Genomic DNA, 27,016 nt, shown 5'->3' with positions numbered 1-27,016 from the left:
CTAAGAGCTCCGTGGAAATGACTCATTAGCCTTTGGGTTAAGAACAAATGGGCAGTACTTGGTTGGGGGCATGAGGCTGTGATGGGGTGAACTGTGCTGATGTCCTGCCAGCCTGGGACTCTGGGCCAGCACTTCCCCATTTCATGAAAGGAGAACTAAACTCTGATGCAAGAAGTGGTTTGCTCACGTTGGTATCAGAATGATGAAGGAAGAGTGGCAGCCGTCTGGACACACCCGTGCATGGGAACTCTTCCTTCAGGGGGTGCGTGAGGAGGAGGGGGAGGTGGAGGCAGGATTGGCCCAGGCATCCTGGTGATCTTCCAGTGCTAGGCCCACCAGGTAATGCAGGCTCATCTCCCCATCTCAAGGTCTCTAACTTCATCACATCTGCTGAGTCCCTTCTGCCATGTGAGGTCACATATTCACAGGTTCTAGGGATCAGGACATGGACATCTTTGGGGGACCATTGTTGTGTCTACCATACCCATTAATAATAATGATAAATCGTCTAAACTCTAATTTATCTAATTGCCTCCTGAAAGAATCCTTCAAGGTGTGGGTTGTCCCCACTTTTACAAATAAGAAAACTGAAGCCCGGAAGGTCAAGTGACTTGTCCGAGTTAATGGTGGAGAAGGTTTCAAACACAGGTGTGTCTGACTTCAGAAACTGGGCTCCTGAGCCCTTACACCTTCTATTTCCCTCTGGAAAGAGGCAGCTGAGGCTGAGGGGTGACGGGACTTGTCTAAGGCCCCCCAGCCAATATGGCAGGACAGGCATCAGAACGCAGGTCTTCTGACCCTAGCCCCTTCTAATCTTCGACATCTCTTCCTGATGTCAGTCACCATAATAGGGGGTAGCTAATGTCTTTTGAGCACTTACTTTGTGTTGAACCCTGTACTAAACACCTGACATGCATTGTCTTAGTTGATCCATGTAAAAACTATAAAGTAGTGACCACCGTTTGTCCCACTTTACAGGGGAGGAAACTGAGTCTTAGGAAGTTTCTGTGACTGCCCTCAAAGTCCACAGCTTGTGAGTGGAGGAGCCAGGATGGGCTATACTCTCCCATCAATAACATTGTACTCCCCCATGCAGCCTGCTTTCTGGTCAGGTCCCAAGTTCACCATGTCCCAACCTCATTTGCCTCTGCTGTCTTCCAGATGCCGCATGTAAGAAGTACATGTCCAAGCTGAGGACCACAGTATCTGCTCAGTCACGCTTCCTCAGTACCTATGATGGGGCAGAGAATCTTTGCCTAGAGGACATATACACGGAGAATATCCTGGAGGTCCGGACAGAGGCGGGCATGGCTGGACCCCCACAGAAGAGCCCTGCCACCCTGGTCCTGGAGGAGCTCTTCAGCACCCATGGCCACCTCAACGAAGATGCGGACACCGTGCTGGTGGTGGGTGAAGCAGGCAGCGGCAAAAGCACGCTCCTGCAGCGGCTGCATTTGCTGTGGGCCACAGGGCGGGACTTCCAGGAATTTCTCTTCGTCTTCCCATTCAGTTGCAGGCAGCTGCAGTGTGTGGCCAAACCATTGTCTGTCCGGACACTGCTCTTTGAGTACTGCTGTTGGCCTGACATTGGCCAACAGGATATCTTACAGTTCCTCCTTGACCACCCTGAACGCATTCTGTTAACCTTTGACGGCTTTGATGAGTTCAGGTTCCGGTTCACAGATCGTGAGCGTCACTGCTCGCCAACTGACCCCACATCTGTCCAGAATCTGCTGTTCAATCTTCTGCAGGGCAATCTGCTGAAGAATGCCCGCAAGGTATTGACCAGCCGTCCAGATGCAGTGTCGGCGTTCCTCAGGAAGTACATCCGCACAGAGTTTAACCTCAAGGGCTTCTCTGAAGAGGGCATCCAGCTATATCTGAGGAAGTGCCATCGTGAGCCTGGGGTGGCAGACCGCCTCATCCGCCTGCTCCAAGGGACCTCAGCTCTGCATGGTCTGTGTCACCTTCCTGTCTTCTCATGGATGGTGTCCAAATGCTACCAGGAACTGTTGCTGCAGGATGGAGCATCCCCAAAGACCACCACGGATATGTACCTGCTGATCCTGCAGCATTTTCTGCTGCATGCCTCCACCCCAGACTCAGCCTCCCACAGCCTGGGACCTGGCCTCCTTCGAGGCAGTCTCCCCACCCTCCTGCACCTTGGCCAGCTGGCCCTCTGGGGCCTGGGCACGTGCTCCTATGTGTTCTCAGCCCAGCAGCTCCAGGCAGCACAGGTTGATCCTGAAGATGTTTCTCTCGGCTTCTTGGTACATGCCAAAAATGTTGTGCCAGGGAATTTGGCCCCCCTGGAATTCCTGCACATCACTTTCCAGTGCTTCTTTGCTGCGTTCTTCCTGGTGCTCAGTGCAGACCTGCCACCAGCCTCACTCAGATACCTGTTCAATTGTCACAGGCTGGGCCGTTCACCACTGGCCAAGTTGTTGCCCATGCTATGCATCCCGGGCTTGGGATACAAGGAGGACAGTGTGTCAGCTTTGCTGCAGAAGGCTGAGCTGCATAACCTTCAGATCACTGCGACCTTCCTGGTGGGGCTATTGTCACGGGAGCACCAGGCCCTGCTGGCCGATTGCCAGGTGTCAGAGAAGGTCCTGCTCCGGCGCCGGGCCTGTGCCCGCTGGTGTCTGGCTCGCAGCCTGCGCAAGCACTTCCACTCCATCCCGCCAGCCGTGCCAGGTGAGGCCAAGAGCATGCACGCCATGCCCGGGTTCATCTGGCTCATCCGGAGCCTGTACGAGATGCAGGAGGAGCGGCTGGCAAGGGAGGCTGCACATGGGCTGAATGTCGGGCACCTCAAGTTGACATTTTGCAATGTGGGCCCTGCTGAGTGTGCTGCCCTGGCTTTCGTGCTGAGGCACCTCCGGCAGCCTGTGGCCCTGCAGCTGGACTACAACTCTGTAGGTGACATTGGCGTGGAGCAGCTGCTGCCTTGCCTCAGCATCTGCAAGGCTCTTTAGTGAGTGTTGCTGGGCATTGCTGGTCAGGCAGCGGGGATATGCCACCATCTAGGTTGGGTGTGGAAGCACCGAGCTGAGATCTAGAAGTCTGGGCCCAGCCCCAGCTCTGACCTTTCTGTGCAATCCTGGCCAGATCCTTTCCCCATTCTGGGCTTTAGTTTCCATATATGATAACCATAGCCATACTTTATCGAATGTCCTGTGTGCCAGCCACTGTGCAACACTTCCCAGAATTAGCTCATCTAATCTCTACAACCCCCCTGAGCTATAGACAGGGACATTATTATCCCCAATATCCTTGATTTGAGGCTTAGACAAGTGAAGTAACTTGTCCAGGTCAACACAAGAAATGGCAGTGCTGGGTTTCACAAATCACATCTTTCTGGTTGCAAGTTTTCTGCTCCCTACAAGTAATCCATCTGTGGATATGCCTCAGAGGCTTCATGAAAAGCTTGAGGTCACATGTAAAGTTTTGTGTCATACGTGTCTGTATTAGGAACTACCCTAAATCAGAGATGACTTGTGCCCCACCAGAGACTTTAAAATCCCAACAAGATGGGAATTTCAGGGCCCAGGAGTTAGAAAGTGGCTACAGAGTTTCACCTAGTCTTTTATTCCTTAGGTTGCCCAATGTCCAAGCAGGATCTTGGCATTCCCTCTACTGCTTTCAGCCACTGGCTGAAGATGTGGGGTTTTGACCTTTGGAATGTCTATGCCCCTGAACCCCTGTGCCTCTTTGCACATATCGGGGCAGGCGAGGACAGGTGGTGTGCATAGGCCTGACAAGCAGCATGCCACAGGCTCCCCAACTTCTCTCCAGCCTTGAAAGGGGATTCCTGCTCCCCCTTTGGAACCTATGGGAAAGCAGAAGTTGTAGATCAATGTTAAAATCTATTCACAGCCTCTTGTGGCTTTTGGGTTACCCCAGATGACCTTCATTAACCCCAAGCAAGGGACAAGCCTCTCCTTGAATATGTTAGGATGGCCTATCTTCTCTGAGGCAGAGCAGCAAGACTGTTTTCTTCATGGAACGAACACATGGATATCTGCTAGAAACTGCAGCTACTTTTGTTAACTCTTACATAGAGACCCTGGTCATAAGTTTATAACATAATGATAGATAATATATAATATGTTATATATAGCTAGTATGTAACATGTATGTTATGTACGATTAATATATAATACAACTATAAATGTGAATATAATGTCAGGGTCTTGGGAGAAACAGAGGCCACACTGAAAATGGGTATTTTGAGGAGAGTCTAATAAAGGGACTGTTTACAAGGATGTGGACAGGAGTTAGGAAGAGCAGAGAGGGATGGTGCAAGGCACTGGGGTCAGTGACAGTTGGTGGGGGTTAGTGAAGTTGGGGGGTGGTAACAATTGGGGGGTATTAGTAGTAGTTCAGGGGTAGGCCTAAAGGGGCAGGGGGAGGGAGTACTTGTTAGCAGGGAGGAAGGTATGCAGAAGGCTGCCTGGCTTTGGCAACCTGGAAGCGTGGATCTGGAAGAAGAAGGCTGGACCCTTATTCTCTTCTGACTCTTGCCTCCTGCCCATGCCTTCCACAGGCTGAGCCCAACAGGAACGCAAAGCAGGCTGCCTACTGATGTAGTCCATGGGCATCAGCCTCTCAGGACCAAGAGACCGGTAGAAAAGGGGGAGAGTGGATATGGCCAGATAAATGGGAGATGGCCTGTACAATACTCTATTTCCCTAGGAAGGAAGAATCTTGATATTTTGACTGGGGGATCTGAAGACTGGTCTGTTGAAGCTATTTTCCTGATAGAAATATGCAAGGGCATTTTCCTGGGTAGAGAACCCATAGTTTTTACCAGGTTCTCAAAGGGTCCCGGAACTCCTAGATGATCCTCATAGACCAGCCCATCCCTAGAATTCTCGAATAGATCCTCTCTCCTGATGTCCCCATGAGCCCTGTGGTGTGCAGCACGGCTAGGTGGAGGCTGTAGGTCTGTCTCTATTTTCAGTGAAAGGTGAGGGTGGTGTGGGTCTAGCTCATGGAGCTCAGACTGTAGTGTGTAAAGGCGATTGTTGAAATGCAGATTCCTGGGCCTTCCCCTAGTAATTCCCATTCAGTAAGTCTGGGCTGGGGGTCCAGGAAATCTACATTTTTAAACAAACGTCCCTGATAATTCTGATAGACGTGATCTCACACTGTGAGAACTACTGGTCTGCAGCAACCAGCTTGATTTTCCACTAGCAACGAAAGTCCTTGACCAAGTTGGTTCTTTACCCTACACACACTAAAACTGCCAACACTATGGTGGAGGAAGAAACAACCACGAAGTTGCTATGTGGGCATTTCCTCTGTATGAAAGAGAGAGAGAGAGAGAGAGAGAGTGTGTGTGTGTGTCTGTGTGTGTGTGTCTGTGTGTGTGTGTGTCTGTGTGTGTGTCTGTGTGTGTGTGTGTGTGTGTGTGTGTGTCAGAGAGAGAGACAGAGAGACAGAGACAGAGAAACAGAGGGGGAGGGAAAGACAAAGGAGGGGGGGTGGCGTACAGGCGTCTCTCCCACAGTACCAAGCTGTATCTCTCCCACTTGAAGTGTTTCCATGCCAACTGAAGTCCTCAGCATCTATGAAACCGCATATACAAAGTGTCCCTATATAGGTCTCTTTAGATCCCTTCTCTCTCTGACCCTAGGGTGATGATGGCTTTCAAAAATTTTTTAACCATGACCCACAATGAGAGGCAAAGAGAGAGAGAGAGAGTAGGCACACCAGCATGTAAAATAGAAACAAAAGCTCCCTGAAATGACTTTCCCTTAACTCTGCTACACTTTGCTCTCTTCTTCTGTTCTGGTCTATTTCAGTTTTACAAATGCTGCTCAAGAAAACTGTATAATGTTGTGGTTGGTTAGGGGTGGGACTTGCAGCCAGACTGCCTAGGCTCAAATCCTTTATGGCTGTGCAACCTTGGCAAAGCCATTTCACTTGTCTGTTCCTCAGTTTCTTTCTCTCTAATGGATATAATAATAGTATCTACTTCATGGACTTGTTGTGAGGATTAACGTTACTATTGGAAGAGCTTAGGACAATGCCAGGCAGTTAAAATGCTCCGTGAATGCTAGCAACCTTGATTACAGGTGACTTTTACCATGTGCCAGGTGCTCATAGGGCTGTATGTGCACAGCCCAGTGAGGTTGGTAATACTATTGTTCCTTTTCATGGATGAAGGGACCAGCAAATAGCTAGTAAGTGGCTGATCAGGATCAGAACTTCCAGCTGAGGCACACCACAGCCTGATCTGTTAACCATTGGGTCAGGGCCTCCCAAGTTTGCCTGAAGATAAAGAATCATGTGCACAGTTGTTCAAATATACAGATGCTTCGGCCCCACCTCACACATATGGAATCCTCAGCTCTAGGGTAGGGGCCCAAGAATCTGTATTTTAGGGAAGCTTTTGGATGATCTTGTGATCAGGTGACTTTTGAGAACAGTGCCCCAAGAGGAGTGTCAGAGGGCACTTGCTAGGCAGGGTCTAGCTTGTAGGAGTGGTGGCACTGGGGTTAAGGACTGGTGAACAGGCCTCACTAACCACAACCTGTGTACATGTTTCCAAAGCTTTTGATGCTCTCATCCATCTGGTCTACCATCTGCTCACTTTGATGGTGGTAACCATAATCACCTCCAGAGGTGGCCTGTCTAGTTCCGGTTGCAACTTTCCGTGTATCAGCTCCTTTCCATGTTGGACCCTTCTGTGAGGCTGCTGTGATAATCATTTTCCTTTTACAGAAATGCAAACAGTGCTTCAAATTAGATCTGTGACTTCCCAAGAATTCCAGTGTTCTTTAGTAGGGGCTCTGGGTCCCCACTTCTTGGGCTGTTCCCACCATAGTGTACCGCCTCAGCTCCCCGGCTAGAGAAGGTGGGGGTCTCCACTTTGCTAGGGTGCTCTATCCTTTCCCAGAAGCACAGATGCTGGCACTTTAGGGATGAATGAAAGTCTCTTTTGGAGTTTTGCACATATTTTCTTCTCTTATCAGCTCCATTTTCAGATTTATTGATTTTGTCTTTTTTAGCTTGCGAGATAACAACATCTCAGACCGAGGCATCTGCAAGCTTATTGAACATGCTCTTCACTGTGAGCAGCTGCAGAAATTAGCGTAAGTCAGGCTGGGCTGTGGATGCTGGGTCCTGGGTCCTCCAGTCTCCCACCAGGCTGGCCCGCCTCGGCAGCTGTGAGTGAATGAGCGGCTGGGGCGGGGGATGTTTGCATGACTGGAGGGTGCAGGTAACTCCTGTCAGGAGGGAATGGGCAGCCCTGGGCTTGGTGCTCACTGTCCACTATGTCTTCTTGCCCTGTCTCCTCTCTTCCGGAACTTAGTCTTTTCAACAACAAATTGACCGACGGCTGTGCATACTCGATGGCCAAGCTCCTTGCATGCAAGCAGAACTTCTTGGCATTGAGGTGAGCCTGGCGCTTCTCTATTCCCTGGAAACTGTTTTTTTCCCCCCTTAGCTGAATCAGTCTAGTCTGGTCTGGTCTCTGCCCTGGCCTGGCCCACACTGGGCTCATGACCTCCTGATGAATACAGGGACAGTGTCCCATTTTGACCTTTAGCCCTTAGGGCGAAGAAGTGTTTCCAGGTTCTTTTCCTTCCCTGTGTCTAAGAGTGTCACAAGCTCCTCTGGCGTTACAGAGTTCCCTATGCACATTGAGCATGTCCTGCTGGGGGAGTCACTTACCACCCAGCTATGGCGGCCAGTTGCCCAGTCTCCCAAAAGGTCCTTTCACTGCTCAGCATGTGTAAGGTTTTCATTCCCATCTGGGAAGTTTGCATTTCTGTTGCTCCAGAGCGTCCCAGACCCAACCGGAGTCTCTCTCCTACCTGACACCATTAAATTGCCTCTCCAGCTGGTCCCTGCATTGGCCTGGCTTTCCTCCCTCCCTCCCTCTCTCTCTCTCTCTCTCTCTTTCTCTCAGATATTCTTGCCTCTTGTAATTTGCCAGGCAGTAAAAGAAGACAAAGTGAAGAACTGCTTCTATTCATTCTTTCTACCTGCTGAGCTGCGTTTGGTGATGGGAGCTGCCATTTTAAAATTGTTGGCCACGAAGCTCAGTCTCAGCCAGGGATGCTGAAACCAAGGCTACAAGTGCCAGTTTGTACAAAGGACTCTGCTACCACCACTTTCTCCCCCAGACTCACAAACCTGAAGAGGCTGTGGCCAGACCTGGGCTGGCCCATCTCCCCAGGAAGGGTTGTGGGTAGCAGAAGGGTGCCAGACTCAGAATCGGAGGCCTGGGTTTGCAGCCAGTACATCATTGTTGTTGAGAGCAGATGGCTCTGGATACAGACTGCCCAGGTTTGAATCTAGGAATCCTGAGATTTGAGTCCTGATTAGCTGTGTGACTTTGGGCCAGCCAACGTCTCTGTGCCTTCTGTAAAATGGGGATAATATGTGCCTCATAGGTTGCTGTGATGATTGAGTCAATGTAAATAAAGAGCTGGCACAGCATAGTAAGTGCTTTATGTAGTAACTCAGTAGCCAAAAGATCATGGTAAATCACATAAGATTATCCTTATGTTAGTCTAGTCCTCCAAGAGGGGATTAGACAGGCAAGAATTTATTAAGGAAAATGCATATGAAGGGAAATGGGAAAAGGAGCTGGGGGCTGGCCCTGAGTGAAGGAGAGAGGGAAGGAAGGAAGGTGGGGAGGAAGCACCTTGGACTTCTGTGCAGTTCTCAGAGATTTCAGCAAGGCTCTGGGGAGTCCTTGAACCAAATTCGCCTAGCAGGGGTGTCTCATGTCTCTGTCACTGGCTGGGTATTCCTGTGGGAAGTGGAACTTGGTGCAGACACCATGACATTAGATTTTGGAGCACAGCAGCTGAGTCCCTTAGTTAACTACAGGGAGGTGAGGTTGGAGATCTGAGAGGTGCATTTTTATGGCCACCACACCCCTCTCGAAGGGGATAATAATACCTGCCCTTCAGGATTGTCATGAACTGGAGTACCTTAAAGTTCTTTGAAAAGACAAAAGCATATTATTATTCCAGGAAACCTGGGGTTGTGGGTGAGAGTTCTGGGGACTTTTCTGAAATTCTCTGCAGTGTCTGGATTTGGCTGGTGCTAGAGCCTTTCCTTGCTGGGACCCTCCCTCTTTCCCGCAAGCCTTGGGGCCCCTCAACCCCCACCTCCAAGACTCAGTGGCATTCCCTCCTCTCTCCCAGCTGCCTGGGCCTGCCCCAGGTTCTGTAGAACAGGTGACTGCTAGCTGCAGCAGGTAGCTGTGCTGGGAAGGTCTAGAGGGTGGCTGAGGCTGAGGGAAATGTGTGACAGTGAGTCACCCTCGCTCCCCTGGGGAAACCACCTCCCAGGACAGCTGCCTATTGTGGCTCCTTCCCTACCTGTCACACAGCTTTGCAAAACAGCCCCCCTCCCCTCTTTGCTGGTGGAAAATGAAGTTGCCATAGCCATTGAGTAAGTTTGACCCAGCAAGAACAGCATATACTGCAGCTGCTCCACCCTGGGAGGGGTCCTCAAAGCTTTCTTCCCTGCCCAGTGGTGCTGACAGTCCCCTGCCCTCTGCTGTGCTCTCTCAGCCTCCTCTGTCTTCCCTTCCAGGCTGGGGAATAACCACATCACCGCGGTGGGAGCCCAGGTGCTTGCCCAGGGGCTCCGAGGCAATACCTCCCTGCAGTTCTTGGGGTAGGTTGGATTCCAGGGCACAGGGCCCTGCATGGACAGGTTCGGGGCTTTTGAGAATTTGGGGGCAGGTGAAACTCTTCAGCCAGAAGGCTCCAGAGGTAGCCCAGGCTCCAGTGGGGAGGGCGAGTCAGGGAGAGAGTGGGTGGCCCTTGGCTGCCTCCTGAGTTTGCTCTCTTACCTGGTAAACAGGAAGTTAAGGATGTCAGGGTTGGGGGAGGACAGTGACCTCAAGCTGGTGACAGGAAGCTTCGGGCTAGTTCTTGGGGTGCTTAGAGCTGTGCTTTGACTGCACATTGAAACCACTTGGGAACTTCTAAAGAACACCATTGCCTGGGCCCCATCTCACACTAATGAAATGAAAATATCTAGGTGTGGGGCCCAGGTAGCAGTAATTTAAAAAAGCTCCCCAGGGACATGCAGCCAGGAGTGAGAGCCCCTGACCTAGGAAAGAGAAAAAATGGGGAGAGTGAGAATGGACCCAGGATGGGAGAGGCTGTCCCAGGTCCTTCAGGGCTCTTGTTTACTGTAGGGCCATGACAGGGGAGGAGAGGAGAGGAGTCCCATAGACCACACAGCCCCAGACCACACGGCCCCAGAGGGGGCTTTCTCTGTTTGCTGGGCACAGCAACTGTCCCCCAGGGTTGCATCCATCCCCCGCAGTCCCTTTTCTGTCCTGTCATGCACTGGTGTGAACTGGGGTCCACTTGACAATAACTGGGGTTTTAGAACCCAGGACTCTAGGAACAGAGAATTAACCCCAGGGCCCTGGTGTTCTAACCCATTACACAGATAGATAAGTTGCTCGCAAGCTCAGTTTGAGCCAGGAATGGGACTATGTTGCTCCAGAAATCAGCACCATTTTCAAGTTGCATTAGTAGCAACAGAGTCTAGAACAAAGGAGATCACAGCCCCACTGAGCTTTCTTCTGCTTGAGGTCACATCTGCCACATCTGGGGGTGTTTAGTTCCCTTTCAACATATATTTATTAAGGCACCTTCTGTACTAAAACCCCCAAACACTACTGTATAATATAAACTGTTTTGTAAGCTGCATTTTTTTTTTTTGCTTCACTATATATTATAGGCATCTTTTCAGATCACTATGACCTCATTTTTTAAAGAAGAGCTGCATAGTATTTCAATGCATGGGTGTATATAATCTAACTGTTCACCTGTTTATGCACACTTAGGTTGTTTCCAGGGTTTTTTTTTTTTTTTGCTAATACAGTGCCATATCCTCAAGCACAAAGCAGTGTTGGCACATGGTCAGAGCTCAATAAATATTTACCTAATAAATGAAAGTGCAGAGAGCATCCTAGTTCAGCTATCTTTGCTCACTTGTGCACATACATGTCCAGGGAAAGTCCCCATATGAACAATAGTCAGGTCAGAAGGTATGAGCTGGGCTCCACCTTTTGTAAAGGGATGTTTTTAAACTACAGTGAATCAGAGGAGACCACAGAAGGTGAAAGAGTTAGATACCATGAAGGAATTGGGAATGTTAACAAGGAACAAGAGATAAAGATCTGGCTTGTGGAAGAAGAGTTGGTTTTGTTCTGGATGGTCCCAGAGGACAGTTACAGACTGTGGGTGGTAGTTAGTTACCTGGAAGCAGATCTGAACTAAATGTCAGGAAAAATGTCACAACCATGTGAATTGCTATTGAGAGTGAGTTCCCTCATCCCTGATGGTATGGGCTGGGTGCATCTGTGCTATTCTTTAAGTGTGTAATTTAGAGCCACTGAAAAATGGCTTGGTTTGGTTATCCCACCAAAAAGATGGAGGCAGTCCCACTTTTCTGGGATTGAGGTGCCCCAATGAGACCTCTCTGGAATTGGGTGGTCCTGCCCCTCTGGGGCCGTGGAGAGGAGCACTGTCAGCACATGTCTACAACACATAGCAAGTACTCACTATCTGTTGATTCTGTTGGCCTTTGTAGGTTCTGGGGCAACAGAGTGGGTGACAAGGGGGCCCAGGCCCTGGCAGAAGCCTTGGGTGATCACCAGAGCTTGAAGTGGCTCAGGTAAGCTTCAACGTCTGTTCTGAAGTTGTCATGGGGGGAAGCCAGGTGAATATAGAGGAGCTTGGGCCAGTTTTTGAAGGTCTTTGAACTTCATTTCTACCCCTATTTTAGGCAGTAGGGTGAGAAGGAAAGACCATTGTATTTGGAGTCAGAGCACTTGAGTCTTTCTAGGTGACTTTGAAGATGTCCCTTACCTTCTTGGAGTTGATTCTCTATCTGTAAATCAAAGATCTTGGGCTGGATCGGGTACCATTTTTTCTTAAGGACCAACTCCAATCCATTGGTGGTTTCTTCCCAGTGCAACATGTTGGGAAAGATTCTAAGGCTGCTCCTGGGCTTAAAGAACTCTATAATCAATTAGTGATGTCTGAAAAGGAGCAGATTAGGAGAGTTGGGCTATGTGTGCCATGCATTTTGCCCTTCATAGGTTGGCTTATCTCTGAGGTCCTTTCCTGCTTTGACACGTTTTTGTTCTATGATTCTGTCCAGCCTGGTGGGGAACAACATTGGCAGTGTGGGTGCCCAAGCCTTAGCACTGATGTTGGAAAAGAACGTGACACTAGAAGAACTTTGGTGAGTTTGGGGGACTCCCTGCTCTGGGGAGGCAGATAATGGCCTTTTCCCTGGCCTCATTGGGAATAGCTGCTTAGATAAGACAAAGGTAGATGATTGATCGTGTCTGTCTTTACATGTACTGAGTGGTATGAAGCTTATAGAGCCTGGTATATAGGTGCTAGTTCTTTTTGTTTAGTTATAGTCATTGGTTTTCTGGTTTGTTTATTGCCTCCGTGTGGCATAATGGTTAAGAGCATAGACTGTGGAATCAAGCAGGCTGTTGATCCCAGGCAAGTTAAATAACAATCTCTGAATTTCAGGTTTCTCACCCACAGAGTGAGGGTAAGAATGCTTCCAACTATAAAAGATTTTTGTAAGAATTAAATAAGGTAATTCCTGTGAAGAGCTTAATATAGTGCTTGGCATATGTGTAAGCACTCCAAAAATCTTAAATTATAATGATAGCTGGGTCACTACTGCTGTTGCTGCTGCTGCTTCTACTACTACAGCTGCTACTAGTACTGTGACTACAATTACTAATAACATTTTGTTATTGCAAATGAATTTGAGTTCCTAAGAACACTGGGTATTAGAGTCAGTTTGGGGTAGTTGAGAGATGAACCATGAATTGTGCTTATACTGTTGACCTGAAGCTGATTCCAAGTTTTCCATTCTTTAGATGTCACTAGTATAGTCTTCTGTCATGTTCTGGGCTGTATCAGATTATATTAGGGAGATAAAATGCTGAATGTTTAATTTTTCCAGGAAGCAGAATGGCACTGAAACATATGGGTATTGCCAAAAAACAGATATCGTGGATGGGCGTTGGCTGCTGGCAGTGCTCACTAGCTCTGCCAAAGCACCATTGATTATATCCTGATTGGATTTTGTCACTTGGAACTTCTCCGTACAAAGGAGCACCTCACTTTGAGTGTATCAGTTATGGCTACTGTTAAAAAAGTACTTTAGACATTAAATTTAGAAGACTTTATTTGAGCAAAGAATGATTCATGAATAGGGCAGCAGTCAGAACCCGAAGAGATTCAGAGAACTCTACCCAGCAACTGGGGAGGCAGTATTTGTAGAAAGAGGGAATACAGAAACAGCCTGATTGGTTACAGCTGGGTGTTTTGCCTAAATAAGGCTAAACGTGCCCAATAGGGCATGGCATAATGATGCATTTGTCTTATATTGACCTGGTCTGATCAGTTGGCAGCCTGTGATTGGCTGAAGCCTGGCTGCTGTGATTGGCTGAGGTTCAGCTATTTGTTACAAGAATATATTCCTTGTTAGGTTGCAGTTTGTTTACATAGTAAGTTAGGTTGCAGTCTGCTACATAGGGTACTGAGGCAGCTTTAGGCCAAATTTAGTTTAATATAACACTACCTTAGGCTGTAAGTGATGGAAAACCTCCATCTACAGAGGCTTAACCCAGTAAAGGGTTTGTTTTTTCATGTACAGGCAGTCTGGAGGTAGGCAGGTAGGGCTGGTGCAGTGGCTACCAGAGGCCAGCAGGGGTCTCCACCCTGTCTCTTTCTATTTCTGTTCCATCATCCTCAACCTGTGGCTTCGTCCTCCTGTTGCCTCATGGTCACAAGATGGCTGCTCCTCCTACAGCACTCTTCTGCATTCCAGGGTTCAGTCTGTGCACCCCAGGGGTGAAAGGCACAGGCCATCTGGGTCTCTCCCCTTTAAAAAGCATTCCAGGAAGCCCCACCTGTCAACCTCCTCTTATGTATCAAGGGCCAAGTGTGTGTCACATGACAAACTGGCTGCAGTAGAGAGTGGGAAGTGTAGTTTTTTTAACCAAGCACAAGGCTGCCCCAAACAAAATGAGGCTTCCATTAATAAGGAAGAAAGGGAAAGTGGGTCCTGGGTAGCTGGGGCATGAGGGAACTTACTATGTAGAAGAGCCTTGCAGTGAAATCTCTTGGAAGGCTGTTCCTGGAATTGAGAGTCCTCATTCCCTACTTTGCCTATTCTTACTTTATCCATAAATTTGGAGTTCCAGATGCTGGATTTTCTAAATGAGGGACATATGGGTTAATCTTTATTGACATCATCTCCCGTAATAAATGTCATCATATCAGCTGGATTTTCTCTCTTGTTCTTGCCAGCTTGGAGGAGAACCATCTGCAGGATGAAGGTGTGTGTTCTCTTGCGAAAGGACTGAAGAGAAATTCAAGTCTGAAAGTCCTCAAGTAAGGAACCCATATGCAGGAGCCTGGACAATAATGACTGGCCATGGGAAAGGGCGTTTCTAAATCACAGATCTGGGCAGCTTCCCAGCCTGGGTCACTCACACGAGGCAGCCTCGTAGCTCATGTTGGTCTGGATAGAGAAGGATTCCAGTGCAAGGTGTTTACTTGGGAGGTGATCCCAGCACACACTGGGGAGAGAGTAGTGAAGTGAGATGGTGAAGGGAAGGGAAGGAGCTCAATACTGCAGGGCACTTCAGGAGCCAGTGTAGAACACACTTGGTCACCTACCCAACCAGGGGACAAGGAAGGGGATTTCATCCATCACCTGCCTGTCCTTCATATGTTTAGGTATGCTTGTGGGGAGATTAATTCTCCTGCACTTCTAGCTTCTCCCACATGGCTGAACACATTCTTGGGGTCAGGAGAACCCAGGCAGAGAGTGGCAGGTCTTTCTAGCAAGCAGCCCTCAGAGTTGGAGGTGAAAGCCAAGGGAGCATGGATGGGCAGGTTGCCAACAGCATCTGCTATGTGGATTACAGGAAATGTCCCTCCCCTCTCCAGGGACATCCTTGGCCCAAGAAGTATGGCTATTTGGATGGTCACCTCCAGTGGTTTCTCTTGTGTTAGGCGGCCATGCGTGCTTGCATTTATTCATGTGTGCATGCATTCATTCATTTGGCATGTTGTCACAGATTCATTTATGCATACTTCACCGTTGTGTGTATTCATACAGGAAATATTTCTCGCGCACCCACTCTGTGCCAGGCACTATTCGAGGCACTGAGGATAGAGTGGTAGAAAGAACCGAGCAGCCCCTGTCCCCAGAGCTTATTTCCACGGGGGTAGACAGATCATGAGCAAACAAACAAACAAATGGATCATTTCTGGTCCATGAGGAAGATGTGACAGGGAGAGGGTGGAGTTGCTGCTGCTTGGGCAAAGCCTCTCTGAGAAGGTGGCATTTGAGTTGAAACCTGACCAACAAGAAGGCGCCTTCCATGCTGAGGTCTCAGGGAAGCACATTCCAGGGGGAGGAATGACAAGTGCAAAGGCCCTAAGGCAGGACTGGGTTTGGTGGTGTTGAGAACAGAACTGTGCAGTTGGAATGTGCAGGAGGAGTGGGGTGGGGAAGGGGTGGGGAAGCAGGCCACACAGGCCTCAGAGCCATGGGAAAGATTTGGGGTTTTACTCTAGGGGCTTTGGGAAGACTGTGGAGCATTTTGATCAGGGCCGTAATGTGATCTGATCTACGTGATGAAAGGATCATTCTTGCTGCTTTGTGCAGAAGGGATGGAAGAGGGGTAAGACGGAGGCAGGGAGACCAGTCAGGAGGCTCTTGCAGTCCTCCAGGGAGGAGTTGGAGGGGGCTTGGATTAGGCTGAGGGCAGCAGAGACTCCTGGTGAAAGATCCTGCCAGTGTAGCAACTGGAGAACTGGGCAGCAGCAGAGGGTGCAGAGGTGATGGGGGTGGGGGTGTCTGTGGCTTCCTCTGGTGGTGGACTCAGTGGCCAGGGACTTGTACAAGGAGAGAGGTGGTGGATGTGAGCAGGAGCCCACCTAGCAACCATCACAGACTTGTGTTGGTGCTCTCCGAAGCTGGTGCCAATGGTCTCATTTCATAGAGCTTCAGGGCACCATCAGTTGGCTCCTTTTGCTAGAGAAAGGTGGCATCTGCCCTGGCAAATGTGGTGGAGACAGGCAGACAGCTTGCCTCTGTGATAGTGTCAGCTTTGTGGCCAGACTTCTATCTACTCTGGTGATGTTTGTTTGTGTTGCTTTGCAGAGGCTAGGAAGTTACCAAATGCTTGGGGAAAACACTTTCACTCATCACTTGGCTAGAAGTGGGCTGGGTGGCCAGGGTGAAGCTTGGATTTGTCCCAGCTGAATGCCAGCTTTGTACACGGGGGGGCCTTTGGCAATATCTAGTCCCTTATTGACCAGATGTGGGTGTGGCCATTTGTTCTTCCCTCATTGTCACAGACTTATCCCACTTGACCCCAACAGATGACAGGCAATGATGATGGAGGTTGTCCCATGCTCCCTTGTCACCAGCCTTATTAGATGGCACTGCTTAACTAGATAAACTAATCGGTGAATGGAACAGAGAGGGGTGCATATCACATAAGGCACTGGGGCTTTGTTGATGAGCTCATTGGGAATCTCAGGAAAGCGACATATCTACAGGGCAGGTGACTGTCAGTGAGCTGGCTTTAACTGGACAGGCTTAAGAGGAACACCAAGCATCCTTGAAGCTCACCCTTCCGTCTTCTTCTCCAGGCTGTCCAACAACTGCGTCACCTACCTGGGGGCAGAAGCCCTCCTGCAGGCCCTTGAAAGGAATGACACCATCCTGGAAGTCTGGTAAGGCCTGTGGGCGGGCCTATTTACCTCTCTGAGCCTCAGTTTTCCTATCTGTAAAATGGGGTGAGGGGAGAGAGGAACAAAAGAATTTTGAAGATCCCTTCTGACTCTGACATTGTGTCATTCTGCATTGGATCTAGTTCTCTGGCCAAGAGGATTTCACCTAAGCAGAGACTGATGCTTTCATTTTTAAATCATGACTATTTATTCAGAAACATCTCCATTCTAAGCAATAGGGTAGGAATGGGAGGTATGGTTGAAGTATGAAAACAAGAGAAAAGGACTCAGCTCCTGCCTTCCTGGGCATTACATCCACCTTCACAGGTCAAGGATGTTGTATCAGACCCTCTGCAGTTGTGGATGGATGTTATACAGGTGGGAACTGTTGCACAGCATATCTGAATCTATATAATTCAAAGCTGTAGTTGTTCATGTATTTGAAAAAGGCATCAAGCCACAACTTCAAAGATTTGTCCCTGTTTCCAGGGATCTATTTCTCACTCAGATAATAAGTAGAAAGGTTTCCCCTGGTCTAACATGCTATGAGTGAGTGTTACTATATGTGTTTCAGGCATTGGGCTAGATACCAATATTTAAAAACTAGGAGATTTCCTATAAAAACTTATATTTTTATATTTTAAAAGAGCTGGCAACCCTGGACCTCATTCACAATGCCAGTAATTAACCTGAAGAGAGGAAGGGCTGACCCTTCTCAGATGGGCAAACCCACGTTGGCTGAGTGCAGACCCTCCAAGCCCATTGTCTTAGACCAGGCACCTTTAACTCCTCATCCCTGTAAGCTTGACCCCACTTTTAATATGCAGACCTTGTCTCTCTCTCAGAAGAATGCCAAGGCAGCAGCAAATATAGATATCAAATGCTGAATTTAAGAACGAAAACTTCTGAAAATTGTCCTGTGATGGAGAGATTTTTCTTTCTGTATGACTGTGTAATTCCAGTAGCCTGTGAGATCATCAGGGCTTGTATAGGGTGTGGGTTTTCGTTTCTGTTTGAAACCATTGCACAGTCCTAAGAAATGTCACATTCTGTGTCTGGGGAGCAAGCCAGCATCAGGTTGATATTTTAAGGGTTCTGATGTTATTTGCTGCCTGTTGATGGAGCTTGAGAAGGCATTAGGACTTGCTCATTGCGTTCTTAACAGATTCTGTTGTTGCTTTAAAAAGAATTCTCGGCCTTAGGGAGCATGTGGCTGGCTGGGTCCAGTGTTGTGGGCTCTCTCTCTGCAGAGTCATGGAGGCTTGTTCATCAGGCAGAATGATTCATGAGCTTCCCTGGATGACAGAGGGTAAAAACAGCACAGACTTTCCTCCTGGGAGTGAGCCCCACAGCTGAGCCATAGGGTCATCCCGTCACAGGCAGGGGTTTAAAAAGTGGCAGCTTCCATTGGAAAGCACGGCTCTAATTTTGTCTCACTCAGATCTCTCTTCACTTTATCTCCCTTAGGCTCCGAGGGAACACTTTCTCTCTAGAGGAGATCGAGAAGCTCAGCCAGAGGGATACCAGACTCTTGCTTTGATGTATCCGGGCTGACGTTCATCTGTTTGTTTGTGAGCAAGTTGTGGGTTTGGACCCCAGAAGCTGAATTTCATCTGGCAGCAGCCTATTCAGTTTGAGCTCTGTCCTGCACAGGGCTGAATTCATTTTCTGGGAGTACAATAGATCCCCTTCATTCTGGCAGAGGAAGGAGCATCAGTGCCTTGCAGAGTAGACTTTTCCCAAGCTATTTTGCCATGACTTCTTCCCAGATTCAATCCATGGGACCCACAAGAGGGGCAGCCCCTCCTCCATAGTATGGGGCTGGCCTCCAGCTGATCCTCCAGGGTTCTGATGTGGGTCAGTGGGATGTTCACCGAGTGTCTGTTGGTGTAGAGACCTGGACCTACATGGAAGACCCCTCCCCCTCCTCTCATGAAGAGGAGTATTCAAGAAGCAACTTTCCACCATGTCTCAACTCACAAGTCATCCCTCCAGACCATTCCCCACCTCAGGTTTCTCCACTCACCCTGGACCCTGCACATGGTACTTCCTCTGAGGTTGAGATGTGAAATATGAGTGTTCTCAGCTTCGATACTTCACTTATAGCACTCCCAACCCCAGCACCTAGGGTGGAAAGGGCTACTATTGACTCTGCTCTCCTTTCTGGTGCTTAAGACATTGTTGGGAGGGGACACGTGACAGTTGTTTGTTCCCCAAGACATTCTAGATTTGCAAGAAAAGTATGACCACACTCCAGCTGGGATCACACGTGGACTTTTATTTCTGGTGAAATCAGTTACTATTCAGTCAAGCCTTTGGAAACAGTTCACTTAAAAAAAGCTCCAAATGCAGCTTTTTAAAATTAATCTGGGCCAGAATTTCAAACGGCCCCACTAGGCTTCAGGTTTATGCCTGTGAATTGAACTCTGACAACAGACTTCTGAAATATATCCATAAGAGATAGTTTCATTTTATTTGTGCCAGAATGCTTTAGGATATATAGTTATGGACTGAAAGTTTACAGGGGCAAAATCAGGCCCTTCCTTCTAAGAAAAGTCTTCCTGGATTTTTCAAAATGATGCATGTTGAAGCCTTTGTAAATTGTCAGATGCTGTGCAAATGTTATTATTTTAAACATTGTTATGTGTGAAAATTGGTTAATATTTATAAACTACTTTGTGTTAGTCTCCCAAGTTTATACTTTTATAGAAAACATGACCATGAACTTTATGCTGTAAATAATCACAGAGGAGAAAACTATTGAGTCACCAAGGCTATCTTCATTGTGACTAAACATTTTTAAATATTTTTAAAACTTGTCAAATTTTAGAGCACATTTTTCTATTTGAAAGGGGGGAAATGATGTTTTTAACCAGATAATTTATTGCATAAGGCAAAAGCAATTTTTAGAAATAGCCTGGCCATCAAAACACATTGGCTTTGGCTTACAAAAGTCTAACCCAGCGTGAAGTTTTAAGCTGTGCAGGAGCCTCATGGTGCCCAGGCTGAAAGGCTGCAGCAAATGTGAAAAGGCCCCTGGGCCTCCTTCAGTTCTCTCAAAGTGGCTCCAGAGTCTTTAACAGGAGAAGGTTGGAGAAGATTTGCATGCAGCTCTCCTTTGTGCATAGCTTCCCATGCAGGACCTGTGTTGAAATAATTCTTAGTTGCATCTAATGAGCAAGGGCTCAGGTGGCTGCTCACCAAGGTGACATCCCACTTGCTGGGAAGGTTTTGTGTGTGTCTGGCTCGCTAAGTGCTGTGGCATCTCCCAGGGCTCCTGCGTGTTAGCTGGCCTGTGGGGTCTCTGTTGCTGATGCTCTGTTCTGCCCAGAACATTGTTTCTGCTCTAGAAGATTAGGAGGAAGGTGGAGATGGGTTTGCTTTCTCTGAGGAGTAAATGCAGCACCCCATTTGCATAGCACCATGTTGGGTTGTAAATTCATTTTCCTTAAGTTCATTCAGTAATGATTTATGAACCAATTATGATAGGACGATCCATGGATGTACAAAACAGACATGCGCCCTATCCTCAAGGCACTTAGGTGAGGGTAGAAGGAGATGGCAGGGAGAAAACAAGTAAAGTGAAAAATATAGAAAATAAAGTCCATGGCAGTAAGTACTAAGAATGAAATAAACAAAGGTACAAGATAGAGGGAACCTTCTTCAAACTGTTGAGGGGTTGGACTGAAACAGGTTATCTGAGGAGGTGCCAGGTAAACTGTGTCCCCATGAATGAGAAGAGACTGGCCATGTGAAGAGCTAGGGGGAAGCAGGGAGCATTCTGGTCACAGGGAACGAGGTGTACAAAGACCCCTATGGTGGGAAAGAGCTTGGTGTGTATGGCAGGCTGAATAATGACGCCCAAAGATATGCAGGTCCTAATCCCTGGGACCTGTGAATGTTACCTTACATGGTAAAAGGGACTTTGCAGATATGATTAAGTTAAGGATCTTGAGATAGGGAGCTTATCCTGGATTACCTGGGTAGGCCCTAAATGCAATCACAAGCATCCTTACAAGAGTAAGACAAAGGAAGATTTGACAGAGGAGAAGAATGCAAGGTGACCACCGAAGTAAGAGGCTACGCTACTGGCTTTGAAGGTGACAGAGGGGCCATGACCAAGGAATGCATTTCTAGAAGCTGGAAAAGGCAAGGAAACAGATTCTTTCCTAGAATATCTGGAGGGATCGTAGCCTTTCTTGCTTGCCTTAGTTCCAGCCCATTTTGGACTTCTGGCCTCCAGAAGTGTAAGAGAATACTGTCGTTTCAAGCTACCAAGTTCCTGGTAGCAGCCATAGGAAACTAATACAGTATGTTTGAAGCAAGCAAAGGGGAGGGTGTCATTAGATGGGTTTGCAGGGGCAGGTAGGGCCAGTTCATGAAGCATCTTATTGGCCATGGCCAAGAGCTCAATCTTGATCTTAGAATAAGGGCAGGTCATTGCAGTGTTCTAAGCAGGGGGCATGTGACCCAATGTATGTTTAAAGATCTCTTGCTCCTAGGTGGAGATGGGACTGGAATGCATAGCAGTGGGGATGGGTGGAAGAGGAAGTGGGGAGACTGCCTAGGAGCTATTACAGATGAGAGGCAGTTGGCAGCCTAAGGTATTAGCACTGGAGGTGGAGAAAAGAGGATGGGTTTAAAAGTGGACTGGATGAGAGGGATGAAGGAAAGGGAAGAATCAAGGATGACTCATAGATTTCTGACTTGAGTAACTTGGGGAATGGGGTAGGAACCAAATTTGGAAGTGGAAGGGAGAGATTTTTGTTTTGTACTGTCAAGTTCGAGATACCCAGATGGAGAAGTCAAGTGGAGACGTCAAGTTATGATATGAGTCTGGAACCTGTGGGAGAGGTCATGGCCAGAGATTACAGCATGGGTGTCCTCAGCATCAAAGTGAGAATGAAATCCCTGGGCTTGGGTGACATAATCCTAGGAGAGATTATGGACAAAGAAGAGATTCAAAAGGCCCAGGTAAGGGTGGTATTGAGATCTTGATATGGGATTACTGGCAGAGTTCAGAGTAGGGGAAATTTCATAACTTTCAAAAGCCCAGCAGATACCACTAAAAGCATTCTAGGCCTGTGCAGGTAACTAGTGAACTAGGATTCTTAATCTTAAGGTTCTGTGGTAGGAAGGTCACCTGAAAGGTATGTGTTCATGGCCTGCGGCTTATCCAGGAACAGACACATTCCAGATTTGTGGCTAAGAATACATAATTCTTATGCAAACAAAAACAAGGTATTAAATCAGGGGAATTTTCAGACTTTAATCATATTTACCATCATTCTGGAAGAAAAAACATGTCAGCGTGTCCTTCCCCCCAACTCCCATAGCACCAAAACAAGATGCTGAAATGAATACACCCTACAGAAATGTGAGATGTGGAGTCGTATTCCAGGCAGGCTGAGTTAAGACCTGAGCTTCATCCCATTATCGTAGCAATATACCTTCAAGCCTCCTTCCAACTCAAGTGATTGGTCCAGCCCAATGGATGAAGTACACAGCCTGAGCCACTTTCCTTGGAGAATTACGTGCAGAGACTCCCGCTGTGCATATCAGCAGTCCAAGATCTTCAGTTTGTCCTTCCCCAAGATACCCCTTTTTTTGCTCCAAATTTAATCCCAAGCTATCATCACTTCCTGAACAGTCCACAAATCTGACCCTCTAAGCATTATCCCTCCCCATATCACTCTCCATGAAAACCCTTCCTCTCAGGAGTGCTACATGTCTTTTTAATTGGAGCAACTTCTTTCTTGACATCTTCAGCTTCGTGCTCCCCTACACTCTTCCTTCTTACCTGTTCTGCCTCCACCCCCAAGATAAAAGGGGCCCTCTTGGGACCCACTCTCACCTGGATTCCTGCATCAGTCTCCTGATTGTCTCCCTGTTTCTGCCCTTGACCCAGGGAGTGAGCCTATTAAAATGTAAGTCAGATCAGCCTCTGCTCTAAACTAAACCCTCCAGGACTTCCTGTCTGGTGCAGGGGAAAAATTAAGGTCCCATGCTGACCTGGACCACCCCTGTGTCCTCTCTGGCTACACCTTTGCTATTCAGGATCCATTCTCTGTGCTTCAGCTACACCAGCTTCTTCGCTGTTCCTGGACAATGCCTAGCATGTTGCCGCTTCCAAACCTTTGCACTTGCCTGTTCCCTCCTATGGAAACACTCTTTTCCTAGACGGTGGTGTGGCTTGCTTCCTCATTTCTTTCAGCTTGTTGTTCTAATGCCATCTCATCAAGGGAGTTCTTCTCTGAACAATCTACCTAAAATAGCAGTCCCCAGCCACTCCTTTCACCCTTACCCTGCTTAATATTGTGTTCTTGGTATTCACCACCTGATACACATTTGTTTTTTCCTTCTTCTAGAATGTCCATGAGAACTGGGACCATACTAACTGCAGTGTCTTCAGAGTCTAGTAAGGTATCTACCACATAGTAGGTGCTCAGTAAATATTTTTTGAAGGAATGAAGAATCCCCTCTACTTAAACAGGGCAAAAAATAGAAGTTGGGGCAGATTATAAGAATGAATTGCCTCTGTCCTGACATTGTTAGTGTCTTGGTCCTAAGGGAGGAAGGTTTTCTGGGACATGGGACAAGTCCTAACACATCAACTGCCCCAAATGGGATTTCAGATATAGCACAAAGTCCCAATGAAGAGCATTAAACTCTTTACTCTATGTGTGTGTGTTTTAAAATCAAACATAGGAATCATTTGTCATTGATAATAGCAAATAGTTCAAACAGGAGAGCATGGATTTATAGTTCAGTTGGATTAGTTTGAAGATGATCAAAGTGATCCCTTATATCATACCGAAAGAGCTTTTAGATGACCAGATTAAAATCCCCCAGACCTAATGTTCAGTTGAACATAGAGTTTCCCTTCCCTAAGACATAAGCACATGTCTGAGATGGAGGGCTCTCAACTCCTCATGCACTGATCAAAACCTTGTGCTGGGCTATGATAGAGAAAGCACCCATATAGCATCCCAGCTTGTGGGAACACTTGGCCCAGTTGGCCCCTTGGCTTAGAGCTCATTCTGAATGCCCATAGACATAGGATTTCTGGGAAAATGGCCGGAACCATGGGAAGCTGGATGAACAACCGGAAGACGCCATTGACTGAGATAGGGAAAGCAGAAGGATTGCAGCAGCACTGGGGAATATCAGATTTCATTTTGACTGTGTTAGTGTTGATACTGAATAGGCTTTAGGATATAAAATAAACACTGAATTTGGTGAGGCTGGAAGTAGGAGGTAGCCTATGGTAGCCATTGGGAAGAACGGGCAGGATCTAATCAATAACCATGACCAGAGCTACTGAGGTTTCCTGAGTCCTGACTGTGTTACTGTGTCTTAGGACCCTCCCAGGCTACCTGGAATATATCACCTCCTGGGGAGGGACAGAGCACCCTTCAGTTCAATGACTTTTCATTGAGTTTCTGCTGTATGTAATCAGGGAACTGTGCAAGACTGTTTAGAACCACAGTTAACTACCCTGCTTAAAACCCTTCAGAGGTTTCCCACTACTCTTGGGATGAAGACCAACCCCTGGCCCTTTCTGACAGGACTTTTTGTGCTCACACTGTCTGTGTTCTGCCATTTTCAGTTCCTTCAGCGTGTCACGCACTTTCCTGTTCTCTTTGTCTGGAGTGCTCCTCCTCCCCTCACTTCTGACTGCTAGTTATCTTTCCTATCTCGTCTTAAAGGTGACTTCCTCAAACAAGACTTCCCTTTTCACCCAGCCACCTTTAATGCATGTTTAGAGAAAGTCTCCTTCTGAAGCTTGCCATAACTGCAATTAAGGGATCATCTAATTAGTCCTTTGAAGTTTGCCTTCCTTGCCACAGGCAGGGGTAACATTTTCCTTGTACATTGCTGTGTTTCCTGTTACCTGCTCAGTAACCCAAGCACCAGCAGCATGAGCCCAGGGCCAGGTTGGGTGAAGCAGGCTGTGGAGTGATGGATAGACAGAAGTTATCAGTGGGGGCTGGAGCCATCTCCAAAGATCCCTGGAAGAGGCTAGACTTTGGGTCTTACAGAGGGGAAGATTTGGAAGGCAGAGAGGACAGGCATTTCTGTTGCAGAATTCATTTAAACAGAGGTGGAAAGAGCCCTGGCTTGGAATGAGGAAAGTCAGAATCTCAGCCCATCTTCTGGGTGACTGGGGGCAAGTTATTTTCCCTCTCTGGACCTTTACAGATCTCCCATCTGTTAAACGAGAGGCTGGTTTATCAAGAATTACAAATATTAGCACCATGACACTATTCCTCTATTTCTTCCCCTGGCAAGCATCTCTCTTTCCTGGGAGCCTGAATACAGCTTCGGTATTGTCTTCAACACAATGTTCTAGGCAGCCATTAACAATTGATAGGAGATGGTAATTGAGATAAGCCCTGTTTGTTGGGCTTGGCTTGGATGAAGATATGTTGGATGACGTCAGGCCCTGGCACTGTCTGATTCAGTGAACGTGTGACAGGAGGACTGAGCGAGGTATCTGACCACTGCTGGTGGGGAAGAAAGCTCTACTGAAACAGAGAGCTCAGTGGCACCAAACACCATCATCAGAAAGGACACAAAGACGTTCTAGCTCAGGGGTGGTTGTCAGGGGCCAGTGGATATTGCAAATGAGAGAAGTGGACCAGGGGGATAAAGTAGGGAATGGTGAGGAGTGTGGCAAACTAGAGAAATGGGAGTGCTTATTTTGTCTAAAAGGACTTAAAATATCCCTTCTACTCCTCTTCTCCTTCCTCTTCCTTACTGTATGAGTCAAGCAAACACAGTCTTTTGGCTGAAAATTTCTCCTGTGATCTCTGATTCCTACCAGCTTTATTGGAGAATCTAGATCTAGAGGGGACGAATGTTGCCTAAGCTCACACTGAAAGCCAGTCCTGTTGATTCCCATCATGTTGCTTCCTACTGCAGTGAGGTCATGAAGCCTGGGAAACAGGACAAGGACGGACTAAGGAAGAACAGGAGTGCGTCGAGGCTTAGGTTTTTGAAAGATGTTCATTTTATTCTGGGTGATTGTGTCAAGGAAAGGGGTGTCCTGTTTACTACTACTGAAAGTAATCAGTCTTGTGACTACTTTTATGTACTCATTGGTTTAAATCCCCCAGATCTTCAGAAACGTCACTTTCCACTGGGGAAATTTGTGTCATGATTAAACACACACACACACACACACCCCTTCTCCTTTCTCAGTATTAATCACCTTTTCCCATAATTAGTACTTTAGATGTCAAAGGAGAAGGAATTAATTAACAGGAGTATCCAGAGCAGCAAGGCACGTTGCAAGGCTCTGGGACTGATTATAAAAAGCACTTCCTTAAATATTATGAGCACTTTTGGGAATCAGAAACCTCCCTCTAATTGAAAGATCCTTAACTACACCCCAAAGTCCTGGCTGGTGGCCAGGGTGCAGGGCTGAGTGAGGCGGCGTGTGGAAATCCCTTCCTCACCACCCTTAGGAGACCTTCCTCCAAACCGGGATAGGTGGCAACAGAGGTCAGAAACAGCAGGGGTCCCAGGCCGAATCTGAAGGGGAGCAAGAGATTTACCCTTCACTAAGCTCCTACAGCGCGTCAGGAACTTTAATATGGTATTTCGCAACAATCCTGTGAGACAGGTGAGACTATTATTTCCATTTTACAGATGAGGAAATTGAGGCTCAGTGTGGTTGTGAGTTCCCCATTTCACGCGGCGACTAACTGAAAGCGCAAAGGAGTCAAACTTAGGTCTGATTCTAAGGCTTTGCTCTTTTATGGAATCCTGGCATCCTATTCGCAGCTCTCGTCTGGACTGCTCCCCATCCCAGTCCCAAACTCTTAAAGAGTCTTCAGTTTTGACAGCTAAGGCAAAAGCCAAGAGCAGAGGAGCAGAGGTGGAACTGGGAGAAGCACAGCGCCCTGCCCCGGCTCCAGTGTCAGCCAATGATAACGCGGCACCCACAGGCTTCCGTCCAATCAGCCGGAGCTTCCCGCCCCTATCCCACTCTTCTCCGCCCCTCCCGTCCGCTTTCCTTTTGGCTCCACCGAGCTTGACGGAGCGGAAAGTCCCTTCAGCTGGCGCCGGACCTGCAGTCATTGGAGGAAGGTCTGTCACAGGGAGACCCAACCAGGGCGCGAGCAGAAACGCATCTCTGGCTGCGATTGGTTGGTGAGGCGGTTGCTCCCCTCGCCCCCGTTCCCTCCCTCCCCCGTGAGCGGCTCGGAGGCGGGGCAGGTGGG

At 47.9% G+C, this 27,016-nt stretch overlaps 1 protein-coding gene across 1 annotated transcript in view; it reads left to right on the top strand.

The window, feature by feature from the left end:
- NOD2 (nucleotide binding oligomerization domain containing 2) overlaps window positions 1–18,356 on the top strand; it is a 33,357-nt gene extending 15,001 nt beyond the window's left edge. Inside the window, exons 4-12 of the mRNA XM_063111524.1 lie at window positions 1,162–2,977; window positions 7,020–7,103; window positions 7,325–7,408; window positions 9,568–9,651; window positions 11,590–11,673; window positions 12,163–12,246; window positions 14,346–14,429; window positions 16,707–16,790; window positions 18,255–18,356. Of these exons, the coding sequence (XP_062967594.1) occupies window positions 1,162–2,977; window positions 7,020–7,103; window positions 7,325–7,408; window positions 9,568–9,651; window positions 11,590–11,673; window positions 12,163–12,246; window positions 14,346–14,429; window positions 16,707–16,790; window positions 18,255–18,327 (2,477 nt within the window). The 3' untranslated portion in view covers window positions 18,328–18,356. The remainder of the gene's footprint in view (window positions 1–1,161; window positions 2,978–7,019; window positions 7,104–7,324; window positions 7,409–9,567; window positions 9,652–11,589; window positions 11,674–12,162; window positions 12,247–14,345; window positions 14,430–16,706; window positions 16,791–18,254) is intronic.
- The last annotated feature ends 8,660 nt before the right edge of the window (window positions 18,357–27,016 follow it).

Source organism: Cynocephalus volans, chromosome 10 (genome assembly GCF_027409185.1).
Source record: "Cynocephalus volans isolate mCynVol1 chromosome 10, mCynVol1.pri, whole genome shotgun sequence".
Lineage (NCBI taxonomy): Eukaryota > Metazoa > Chordata > Mammalia > Dermoptera > Cynocephalidae > Cynocephalus > Cynocephalus volans.
Note: the sequence above shows the minus strand (reverse complement) of the source record. Positions and strands in the feature narration are given on the sequence as shown.